A 12508-nucleotide genomic window follows, 5' to 3' on the forward strand; every position below is an offset into this window, starting at 1 on the left:
GCTTCGGTCTCTGTGTGGCTCCGGGGTTTCATCACCCAGACGGGTTGTTTTGCTCTGGGAAACAGCGGCAGAAGCCGACAGCAGCTGCAGTAGATGCGGGTTTCAGAAAAAAAATATCATTTTTGTCTGCGTGCTGTTCAAATTGGGCAAGCCGTGTGTCTTTGGGATCATACCTGTATGTGTAACCTTTTCGTTTTGAGTCACTACATCTGTTCCTAATCTGAAACAGCCCTGGACTGCCCTTTTGCTTCTTGCAAAAATCTGGGGGTGGTTGAATGATGAGATAATAATAATAATAATAATAATAATAATAATAATTGCTTACACTTATATAGTGCTTTTCTGGACACTCCACTCAAAGCTCTTTACAGGTAATGGGGCCCCACCTAGATGATGCTCCAGTCCTCTCCCCCCACACCAGCTCTCAGTGGGGAGGAGAGCAGAGTGATGAAGCCAGTTCAGAGAGGGGGGTTATTAGGAGGCCATGATTGGGAAAGGCCAGGAGGAAATTTGGCCAGGACACCGGGGTAACACCCCTACTCTTTTTGAGAAACACCCTGGGATTTTTAATGACCACAGAGAGTCAGGACCTCGGTTTTACGTCTCATCCGAAGGACGGCTCCTGTTTACAGTCTAGTGTCCCCGTCACTTTACTGGGGCATTAGGACCCACATGGACCGCAGGGTGAGCGCCCCCTGCTGGCCCCATTAACACCTCTTCCAGCAGCAGCCTTAGTTTAATAATACGACGAGATAGGAAGACAGTCTTATTACTCCATTTAAACAAATACATCTAAATCGCGGCCTCATCTTAATAAATACTTCCGTTTAAACCAGAAAAGCATTTCTTGAGAAAGCTGAACAGGGTGAAACTGCGGTTGCAGCGTGCCCCGGTCTCCATGGAGACGGGCCGCAACAAGAGTGCGTCTCTCCGCTGAGGAAGAGGATATCGCCGGCCTGCGAGTCTGCTGAGGAAGAGCGTTTGAGCCGCGCCGGGATCATTTAGCCGGTAAGTCTGTAGGGTAGCGACTTCACGATGAATGAAAGCGTGGCTGTGCGGCCCCGTCATAACCGCCGGTCATGGTTCATTAACCGCTCAGGGCTAGCACCGTGGTCAGCTGGGGGAAACATTAAAGCTGTCGGCTTTTTCCCCTTGTAATGGGAGTCACCTATGCTGAAATGCCAAATGTCACAATATAAAATGCAAAAAGTCCCATTAAACGTAAATCCGGGGAAGATCAGACTTGCTCCTCGTCGTCATTGTGCCGGCGTCACACAGTCCGGCAGTGACGTTGGCGCAGGTTTTCCAGTCTATTCGTCAGCTGCAAAACTGGACAAAATCGCCTCGCTTCTGAAAACAGGAAAATCAGACAAATTCAGAGGCAAACTCGCGGTGACACTGCGTGGGGCTAATTTAAAAGGAAGCGAGCTGCTGGAGCCCCAGTCGCGATCTTCGTGATAGCAGCTCATACGAAAGTACAATTTATCTATTATTTATTATTGAGTAATGAATAATATTTGTATATTATTAAGTGTTTATTACGGTTATAGTTGTTGTAGGTTAGCGTAACCTAAGGTTAGTAAAAGCTGTTTGACCTCGGAGCCGGATCTGCCTTTTTCCCAGGCGAGTGAGCAGGTTAACAGCGCTGCCGGCTGCCAACGTGATGCCAAACTGCTCGTTAAATTGCAGCAAAGAGCGTGGGAGTTCATTGACGTGTGCTTATGGAAAGTTACCGCAATGACTTATTTAGTTCATCGAATTTGCCCAGTAAAGACTATGGAAGCCCGTTTCCGCCAGGGAGTGAAAAAAAACGCGCTATGGTATCTCAGAATTGCGACTTAGTATCTCAGAATTGAGACTTAGCAACTCAGAATTCCGACTTTATATCTCACATTTGCGACTTCGAAATTCTGAGTTGCTAAGTCGCAATTCTGAGATACCATAGCGTGTTTTTTGTTACCCCCTGGCGGAAACGGGCTTCCATAAGAGACCCTTATTGTGCCGAGATTTCAAATGAACATAGATGATAACTGTGCCGTTTGTGAAAGTAGCCCTGAAACTATACAACGTTTATTTTGGTTGTGTCCTATTGGAAGAACTTTCTGGACTGATTTGCAAACTTGTATAAAAACGGGAGTAATATTGGTATTCCTTTTTAAAGAAATAGACGTATTGTTAAACTTCAATCCGATTGGAAATAACATAAAAGTATCTTTTGTAATCGACGTAATTCTTAGACTTGTTATTATATACACATAGCGAAATGGTCTGGGAGGAGTCCTGTGTTTGAACAGTTCAAAATAGATGTACAGGCGTATTTGCAGACTATTTCGAACTGTAAAAACGTGAAAGCTGTGCGGACCTTATTTTTATTTACTCTGTTTAAACATTTTCCATAAAGTGTATTGTATTATGTACCCCTGCCGATGTTATTGATCTTGTTTGTATTGTATTTCCTTCTGTTGCTCAAATAAAGAGTTTAAAAAAAAAAGCGATGCCCTGTTTATTGCCGGTGATTTCTGTGTCTCCTCCCGAGGGCCGCGGGATGTCGTCGCCATGGCAGCAGCCCGACGCGCCCTTCCTCTGCGCGCTGCGCGCCACGGGCCACGGGGAGGTGTGGCGCGACTGGGACGCCGACGCCAAGTTCCGGCAGTACGGCTGGCGCTGTGGCACCAGCGAGGACGCCTACTCCTCCGCCACCCTGGTGGGCAACTGGGCCGAGGAGCGCCGCGACACCCGCGCCCTGGCCCGCCGCCGGCCCCTGCCCTCCCAGGTGGGCCTCTCTTCAGCACAGGCTGCTGGGCCAAGTCTTACCCCCGGGGTGTGTGGCCGTGGGGGGAGGAGGCTGCACCTGGATTGTTTCTGTTAAATGTTGCTTTTTAAACACCCGTACAAACAATTTCATTAAAGTTCTTTGTTTTGTAAAAAGAAAGAGATGTAAAAAGAGAGCTATACCAGGCATGCAGTGTTCTGGGCCTGAATACTATTGGCTCAACCCTGTGATTTACTGTCAGCCCTCCAGGCGAAGTTGAGAATTTTGCTCACAATTTTCCCGAAGGAAGAAAGCTCAGAGATGAGCAACCGTGCGATTGACCCCTCAAAATATCCACACCAACTGTAGAGAAAGCGTTCTTTCAGGACCCCATGCAGGCGACACAATCCGGGGATGAGTGAGGAAAACATGGGGGAAAAAGCATGCGGGAGTCGGGGATGAAAACAGGGGGCGTGTCCCTGGCGCGCTGGTGTACGGGGGAGGTGTGGCCGAGGAAAGCAATCCAGGAGAAAGTCCAAGGGGACATCCAAACAGAGGCAAAAGTCCAAAACCGGGCGGTCCATCCAAGACAAACAAGATTTAAAAACAGGAACCAGGTCAGAACCGGCATGGGACCGGGACCGGGCGCTTCCAGGTCCCAGACTCGCCTGGTACGGGAATCAGAGCAGAGCCCGGATTGGCGTCAGCGTCTGGCTTTTAAGGGGGAACTGAAAAGGGGCTGGAACAGGGAGCAGGCGCGGGAGATGAGTACAAAACAAGGAAGGGCTGGAGCGCCCTTAAGAGGAGGGGTTTGCGATCGTGACACCTACCAATGTCCGAGGGGCGTGTGAACGGGCTGGGTGAGGAGTGGCCAGCAGCAGCTGTAGGGTGTTAATCCCAGAGGAGTGCTGCTGACCCCCGCAGTACCTGCTGTCACAGTGCAGCCCAGAAGACCCCGTGCTCCTCACAGCACAAGGCCCCCCCCCACTCCATTCCCAGAGTGTGGGCGCACCAGGCAGTGGCACTCAACACACACGCCACAGGAGTTTCTCGGGGGTACTCAGCTCCCCCCAGTTCTCAGGCTGAGCCGCATCTCCTCTCTTTTGGCAGTTTGCTCACTATTTTGAGACGACGTATTGCTCCACGTATGACCGAGGCCGACAGCCCCCCCCGCGTGTTCCCGGTAAGTTCCTGCTCCCTTCTCTTCAGCACCCGAGACCCCTGCCTGTAACGACCCCTCCTGCTCGCACTCCTGAATCTCGTCTCGGCAGCTGAGGCTGATCGGGTCATGGCTGCCTGCTGCGAGACTCAGGCTCTTGTGGAAACAGGTGCTGTAGAATGTCTTTGGGGGAATTGCAGGGCCTCCAGAGGTCCCCAGGGTGGGCTACGCCATAACTGTATACAGTTTCCTGTAGAAATTCAGTAGAATAGAGATGTGTCCACCTATCCATTATCGGAAAACTCCCAGCAAGGGTCACAGAGTGTTCATGAAGCAAGGGCACAAGGCAGGGCTGCAGCCTGGGAAGGGGCACCTGTCCTTCTCAGGTCACTCACACACACATTACTGTAAACACACACAGATACACACATATAGACACATACACACATGCAGACACAGACAATCACACACACAGACACGTACACAAACGCAGACCCACAGACACAGACAGTCACACACACACAGACACACATAGACAGATACAAAGCCACACACACAGATAGATACACAGTCACACACACAGATATCCTTACATGCAGACACACACACGGGCTCATACACATTCGCAGTCACACACACACACACACGGACACGTACGTGCACTCGCACAGATAGTCACACACGCAGACATGTACACACAGAATACACAGTCACACAGACAGTCACCCACACAGACACATACACACACGCAGTCACACACACAAACACAATTTGGAGGCACTAAGTAATCCAGCTTTAGGGAGAACGTGCAAACTCCACACAGAAGGTGCCCCAGTGCAAAGTTGAACCCAGGACCCACCGTGCTGGTGGGTGCAAGTTATGGGGTGTTCATAGTCTTCTGAAAAAGTCAGATGAGCCAACTGATTATTCTAGACAGACAATTAAGAGCTGGACTGAAAATCTGAAGACCCTCTGGCGACCTGCCAGGCCTGGAGCCACACTGCCATGTTCCTCAAATGCTGACACAGGTCTCTGCTATTGCAGGTACGAAGAGGGAACCCCACTGCTTCCCGGGACACCAGCCTGAGCTGGATCCCCTGCACACAAAGCCAGTCCCCGACTCCTGCTACCGGCAGGACTTCAGAGACCCAGCCCCACACCTGCACGCGCAGAGAGGGACACAGGCAGGGCAGCAGAGTAATAGCTCACAGAACTCCACCTGCTTGGGGTAAAGTGTGCAAGCTGAGTACCGCGTACCGTATATCCTGACAAACCGTAGATGTGAAAGTGGGACTAAAGAGTATGATAAAGTGAAGAGAAGCAGTTGTGCAATGTTCTTCATTTGTGCAAGCGGACTTGTGGACGGAGGGTGTGGCGAAATGGGACCTTGTGGTATAATAGCAGTGAGGTCCAGTGCAGAACAGGTGTGTGTGGGGGAAACTCTGTAGCCACGCCCCCATGAAGTGTTTTCTCTTGCTACCACGTGAGTTGTGGATGGGCATAGACTTCCTTTTCGTGTCCTCCGATAAGAAGGGCGTCGTCTGCTGCAATGTGTAGTTTAAAAAGGTAAATATAGGTTTTCTAGCTCAAACATTTTTTTTGATTCACTGTCCTGGTGAAGTTCTGCCCTGCAGAGTGCATAAGGAGCTATAAACAGCCAGCAGGCAGACACCTTGAGCACAAGTTTCCATGTACTGATTCTGCAAGTAACCGGCCTAAATTAAGATATTGGCACTCCTTCTGTGAGTCTCTTCAGCCCCAGGACTGAAGACTGCTGTCCCGAGGCTGCAATATCGAGAAAACCTGGGATTCAAACGCAGACAGCAGAAAAAATAAACAACAAAAGAAGGAAAGAGCCACCCATGTGGTTGAATCGATTTATTATTGAACATTTAAGAAACTCTAGTGTTAATAGAGCTCTGGCTGCTCTATATGGGGTCTCAGGAATGAAAGGTTAGGCAGCGACCATGACAGAATAGAAAATGAATAAGCAGGAAGTTTTTAAACACCACTACCCCCTCCCTGTCCACGAACCTGAACCCGACACAGGAGTGCCCGACTGCTGAGCTGAGCTGTGCTGAGCTGAGCCGAGCCCACTCACCGGCTGCAGGAAAGAGCAGACAGCACAGACACTGCAGAGCTATCGGACCACATGCTACAACTGAGCCCCTGCGAGGGATAAGTCGCCATGCCACCAGTTGTGCACTTCTTTACATCGCTGGAAGATATGCTGTTGTTCCCATCTGGTTTCCTTTCTGCTTCTACTTTTCCAGATTTTGTGGGCCACTTCTGCAATAAAAGTGTTGATATCACTGTTGTTGTCTCATTGGCTGTTTTCTGCCTCAAGTGCCCTCTGTGTCCCAGTCGCCAATACACACGGCTGTGACACCTCTGGGTACGCCTTGTGGTTACCACAGAGTGCGTCTGGGCCAGTGTCCAAGCCAGAGGCCTGGCCTCTACTGGGAAAACACCCACTTCCCTCTTGACCACTGCCATGTGATCAGCGTCAAAACACACTGCAGGCAGGTGCGTTACACTTGCAGCAAAGTGCCTTAATATATACAGGGAGGCATTAAAAATGCATCAAATGAGTTTTGGAATCAATGGTGTTTTGTTGCATTTTAAATGCTTTTCAGTATATACAAAAACAGGAGAATTTTATCAGAGAATAACTGCTCTGTAAAGTCAGACTACTTATTCAGTCACTCCTTTGGTCTTCTACAAGTCTGTAAGTGAAAAATTCAGCAAACATTTTCCAGACGAATGCTGCCGTAAACCTAATGCCTCAGCCTTTGAGCTGTGTAGAGCCGGGGTTTTCCTGAAGCCGATGCCTGGGTTCTTGACTGGGGTTTGCCAACACCCCTGCAGTGTAACTGCCCTTCAGGTACAAGGTACCTGGCTGTACAAGAACACAGGATCTGGTTCACACTCTCAGAGAGGCAATGGTCCCCCACAGCTCCAGCCACAAACTGCTCTGGCACGCTCCTGTGCTCCGCTACGGGGCTCGCTTCTGCACGTAAACCCTGCCAGCTTTGGAGCATGGCGTTTCTACACACACACGTTCCTTAAAATTGCCCTACTTCCTGGAACTGTTTTTGTGTCGCTGAGGCACGATCAGTAGCTGACATCACAGAGGCTCGTGTGCTGGTCTGTCACTCTGTGTGGACCTTCTCCCCCTTCCTCAAGGGACTGACTGGTCCAGCTGAACCAGGGCCCTGCTCTCAGTGTGCCTTTGTCTGCTCCTTCCCTTGCTCGTTCAGCTGTTCTGCAGCGCGTTTGATTTTACCCAGCAAGCTAGGACAGAGACCCTGATTTAGCAGCGAAGAGCCCCCCCTTTCTGAATAATGGAGGATGAGTGGGGTCCTAACCCCTGCCTGTAAGTGCCGGGGGGGCTCTCCTCACTTCCCATCTTCTTCGGCCAGTGTGTCAGTGGGCGTGGCTCAGCGGGTGCCAGGGTCGAGGAAGACGGGGGCGGCGGTGGGGGGGGGGTGGCAGCAGCGAGGAGCCAGGGGAGGGCGAAAGGGCAGGGGGAGAAGGAAGTCTACTTCTTCGGCGGCGCAGCCCCAGCGGGCTTGTCGTCGCGGGTGATGGGGATGGTGCGCTCGGGCACTTCGGACAGGTTGCGCGTGGCGCTGATCGTCAGCACGCCATCGGCGGACAGCGAGGAGGTGATGGAGCCCGGCTCGACCCCGGCTGGGATCCTGTACTTCCTGTGGAACTCCCGAGACACGTAGCCGTGCTCATCCTGCCGAAGGGAAAGACACAAGGCACGCTGGAGGACAGGCTGGACCCCGGGAGACTGCAGGAGGGGAGCAGAGAAAGAGACAGTGGAGAGGGGAGGGCCAGGGCGACAGGGCAGGAGCCGGGAGGAGGCAGGAGGAAAGGGGGATGGAGATACAGGGAGGGAGAGTGTTCCCCTACCTGGCGGTCCTCGTGCTTCCCACGGATCTCGATGAAGTCGCCGTTGACCTTGACGGAGAGCTCCTCGGGGGAGAAGTGCTTGACGTCCAGGTGGATTGCGAACCTCTCCTTGTCCAGACGCATCTGCTGGCCAGGAGGAAGCAGGGTCAGCAGAAAGCACACCTGTGCAGCCTGGGCTGCTCACATGCACACAGGTCAGCATCCCCGTCACAGGGCAGGGCATTGAGCCATCAGGTGCGCCTTATTATTTAACAGAAGGATTCATACAGATATCTGTTTCTTTCTCTTAGAGCCACAAGTTGACAAAGCGCCTCTTAAGTGTGACCAATTCCAGCTTTAGCAGGTTAATTCCCCTCTTGTTTCTCCCTTTTCCAGTTGGGGCGGAGCGGTGGCTCAGGATCTGTGCCTGTGGCTGGAAGGTTGCTGGTTCAAATCCCGCAGCTAGTAGAGGAATCCTTCTCTGTTGGGCTCCTGAGCAAGGCCCTTAACCCCAGCTGCTCCAGGGGTGCCGTACAATGGCTGCCCCTGCGCTCTGACCCCCAGCTTCTCTCCCTGTCTGTGTGTCTCATGGAGAGCAAGCTGGGGTCTGTGAAAAGACAAATTCCCAATGCAAGAAATTGTAAAGGGTTAATAAAGTGATGTTCTTTTTATTATTATTAATTCCAAAAGATATTTTAGGTCTGGTCTTATAGGCGACTGAAGGTTACAGATGAGCGCGCTGCAGTCTGAAAGAGCAGCTCTGACCCTGGGAGTCAGCTGAGTGGGGGAGTGGGCAGTTTGCACTGCGCTCTGAGATTCCTCCCATGGGTCACATTGTGACGCCTCGCAGCGAACACAGAGGGCATGGTGCTGGGCTGAGCTGGCTGCGGGCAGCGGGCCACAGCCGGGAAGCAATTCTAAACATTCAGAGGCCAACACGCGCCCACCGACGGACTTAAAGGAACAGCTCACATCCTCCGTGCTGTACTGGTTTTATGTCCGAGCTGTTGGAGTAGCTTTCTTTGTTGAGTGAGTGTTTCATCAAACTACAGGGTTTTGGTCTTAAACTAACAGGGCTCAGGTATTTGAGCTGGTGATAGTTTTGTGAGGAATAAAGGTTTAACATGCACCAAGAAAACGTTGGAACAGTAGGCATGGCAGTTGGTAAGAGGAGGAATGCCAGTGTTTTGGGTTTGTTGTAATCGAGCTTAACACAGCTCCTCCCTCCCATTCACCTCAGTTCAGCTGCTTCTGGGGGGGGGGGGGGGGCTCGCATGACACAGAGGGAACCTCATCACGGGATCCCCAGGAATCAGAGCAGGTCAGGACACTGAGCCCCAGGACTCATGTGTGAGAGAGCCAGAGACCGCGCCAATGCCAGCACCCAGCCCCCCCCCACAGCAGAGCAGCAGCTCCTGTTTCACTGCGCTTAATCCCAAGTGCTGGTGACGACGTCTCAATATCCGCTGTGCTCTTCCCTGCTGTCACATTCCTGGCCATCCTGCTCTCACAGACTAAAACACCCCCTTCCATGCCTTTTCTCTCCCACCTCAACGATTTAAAGCCTTGGTCTCCATATCCCACAAGCCTTTGGTCTCACTATGTCATACGTGCGAAGGTTTAGTTTAGTAAACACTTAGCACAGTGTTAAGGTTTTCACAGCTAGCTTTGAAAACGTTCCTCTGTAGGAAAGAAGCTATAGGTCCTGCAGAACACCTGTGAAAAGTTCGAGATTGTCTCTGTTGTTTTATGGAGTATTACAGAGCGTTGGCTCGTTAAAGCTCGTTAAAGCTCGTTAAAGCTCGTTAAAGCCCGGCTTGGCCGGAAGGTTAGTCGACGGTCAACCCGCAACAGGCCCGGCCCTCACCTCTGACAGGCCGCCGTCCATCCAGCTGGCACCGCGGAAGGGGGCGCGGGGCCAGTACATCAGGGGGAAGGGGGCGAGCAGCTCGCTCTCGGGGATGTGCTCCCCGAAGTTCTGCTCAAAGATCCGGACGGGGAACAACGAGGAGAAGAGGGGGCGGCGAAACCAGGGGCGCTGGATGGCGATGTCCATGCTGGCTGGGCTGGGCGCACTCTGTCCCTGCTGCTGCCGGGCTGCTCCTGCTGTGCCTCTGGCCCCTCGGCTCGCTTATATAGCCGCCCCACCAGCCTCTGCCAGCCTGCCGCCCTCCTCTTGAACTTTCTCGAACGGTGATGTAAGCCCCGTGTCTCTCTCCCGTCTCCCTCTCTCTCTGCAAGTGCCAGTCTGTGTGTGTTTACGTTATTACTGGCGGTCTGATTTCATTCAGGCAAGCGGCCCTGCGATTGTTCTGGGGGGATTTTAAATAGTGCTGATGCCCCCGTGCGCGCATCACTGGGAAAGTATCTTTTTGTGCTGGTGTGCGGTTTTCCGCGTGTGCCTGCACGGCCAGCGCCAGGGCTCAGCTCGTCTTTCCGGACGGGTTTCGGTTTTTGGCGGGCACTCCTCGGACTTGGCCTCATTTCCCCCGGCTGCCCTGCGTGCCAGGGGGATTATTTCCGCCGCGCTCCGGTGCCCCTCTCCCCGGCCTGCCCTGACTCCTGTTTGTCCAGGGAGGCTCCGGGCCGGATCAAAGGCTCGGGTGGGTGTGTTTGCCCAGGCGCAGGCAGGGCACCCTGTGTGCAGAGTCAGTCCCCGGGATAAACCACCCCTGGCACCACAGCGCAGGCTGCCTCTGCTCTGGGACACAGCACCAGCTTCTGCAGGTCCTTCATTTATTTATTTTGTCAGCTTCTCCACTCAAGATGTCCTTTATGCGCGCAGGTATTAAACTCTCTATCAAAGCTGTTCTTCAGAGTATGGTGATGAGTGCTTTTCACAGCTACCTCTCATACTTGAGAAATTCTACAACAGCAAATTTGCGAGACATTTCTGATCTTCCCTATAGAGGACGTGCCTGTGGATATGCTTTGATAACCACCTCACTGTGCAGTACTGTACTTCACTACTCCGTACTGTCACCACCGTCAACCACGATGCACTTTAATTAGAGCATCAATAGAAGGTAAGAGGATCTACTAGCGGGTGGCACTGCGGCCTCACAGATCTCGAGTCTTGGGTTTGTGTCCAACTTTAAGGAATCAGTCTGTGTGGAGTCTGCATGCCCCCCCCCCCCCCCCCCCGTGCTTGAGCTTGATTGGCTACTTTAAATTGTTTCGTCCATGGTTCCCATGAAGAAGGGAACTAAGCACCCTTATTCCATTCTGAACCCCCTATTCAGATTTTGGACAATATTTCGGCCAATACTGATGTTAACATCTCTCTGGATGTGTAGACTGGACAGTAATAATAATAATAATTGCTTACACTTATATAGCGCTTTCTGGACACTCCCACTCAAAGCGCTTTACAGGTAATGGGGATCCCCTCCACCATCACCAGTGTGCAGCCCCACCTGGATGATGCGACGGCAGCCATAGTGCACCAGTACTCTCATCAGCTCTCAGTGGGGAGGAGAGCAGAGTGATGAAGCCAGTTCAGAGATGGGGATTATTAGGAGGCCATGATGGGTAAGGGCCAATGGGAAATTTGGCCAGGACACCAGGGTTACACCCCTACTCTTTTCGAGAAACACCCAGGGATTTTTAATGACCACAGAGAGTCAGGACCGCAGTTTTACATCTCATCCGAATGACATCGCCTGTTTTACAGTATAATGTCCCCGTCACTATACTGGGGCATTAGGACCCACACAGACCGCAGGGTGAGCGCCCCCTGCTGGCCCCACTAACACCTCTTCCAGCAGCAACCTTAGTTTTTCCCCAGGAGGTCTCCCATCCAGGTACTGACCAGGTTCACACCTGCTGAGATTCAGTGGGCTGCCAGTTGTGAGTTGCAGGGTGATATGGCTGCTGGCCACTTCAGACCACTTCAGCCCGAAACAGCTGCTAACAGCAGTAGCAGCCACAGGCAGAGCAGCAATTACAATACCGTAGAGCTCTGTGGAGAGCTGGAGACCTGCAGGGGCCTGTTGACGGATCACCAAACACTCAGCTCCCAGAATGCTGGACTGTCAGCATCCCCAGGTGTGTCAGTCAGAGCCACAATCACTGTAAGAGCCCCGCCACATTATTCTAGGAAAGGCAAACGAAAAACGAACGAAAAAGCACTCGGGACTTCCTTTATTTGACCCGATCATTGTCGCTATTGTTAACGTGCCTACACCTGGTGACATCATTGAGTCTGAGTCTGACACCCGTGCACTTCTAAGGCCTTCTCCTTCAGAAGATGAGAGCTGCCGTGATACTGTACACGTTCACTAGCCTCCTAGACCTTTCTGGACCTGACAGAGCTCGTGCCTAGAGCCCTGGACACCCTGTAGTGCCCAAAATAAGTACACCAGGAAGGGCCCCCAGCACTGACATCACACTTGATATGTACAGTAACCACAGACGACAGAAGTGCAGCCCTGGACAGGTCAGTACGCACAACAGGTATGATACACATCATGAAATATTGCACATTTCATACGATACGCATATGAAAAAGACGTAGCTTTCACTTTGAACTTTCCATGTAAATGAATCACGCAGAGGCAAACTGCTGCTGTCATGACTTTGCTCCGCTGTGCACAAAAGGCAGTGCCCCCGCGCCCTCGGCCAGAGAGACATCAGCAGAGCAGCCTGTTAATCAGCCGCACGACTTCCCCTCTGTCCCAGGACGATGCCAGACTTGG

General features: G+C 52.1%; 2 protein-coding genes across 3 annotated transcripts; one reads left to right on the plus strand and one right to left on the minus strand.

Annotated features, from left to right (window-relative positions):
* Positions 1-2545: 2545 nt before the first annotated feature.
* cfap68 (cilia and flagella associated protein 68) lies at positions 2546-6931 on the plus strand. The gene is made up of 5 exons (XM_088939455.1): positions 2546-2802; positions 3863-3935; positions 4956-5139; positions 6276-6306; positions 6868-6931. Exons 1-5 carry the CDS (start codon positions 2546-2548, stop codon positions 6929-6931), a joined length of 609 nt encoding a protein of 202 aa, XP_088795581.1.
* cryabb (crystallin, alpha B, b) lies at positions 5775-10057 on the minus strand. 2 transcript variants are annotated; one of them, XM_088939772.1, is made up of 3 exons: positions 9679-10057; positions 7833-7955; positions 5775-7710 (listed from the first exon to the last, which is right to left on the minus strand). In XM_088939772.1, exons 1-3 carry the CDS (start codon positions 9865-9867, stop codon positions 7453-7455), a joined length of 570 nt encoding a protein of 189 aa, XP_088795898.1. In that variant the 5' UTR covers positions 9868-10057; the 3' UTR covers positions 5775-7452. The 2 variants fall into 2 exon arrangements, with proteins under 2 accessions (XP_088795898.1, XP_088795899.1); XM_088939773.1 differs by having other exon boundaries at positions 5775-7656; positions 9679-9922.
* Between the last annotated feature and the right edge of the window lie 2451 nt (positions 10058-12508).

Source organism: Atractosteus spatula, chromosome 22 (assembly GCF_055471065.1).
Source record: "Atractosteus spatula isolate fAtrSpa1 chromosome 22, fAtrSpa1.hap1, whole genome shotgun sequence".
NCBI lineage: Eukaryota > Metazoa > Chordata > Actinopteri > Semionotiformes > Lepisosteidae > Atractosteus > Atractosteus spatula.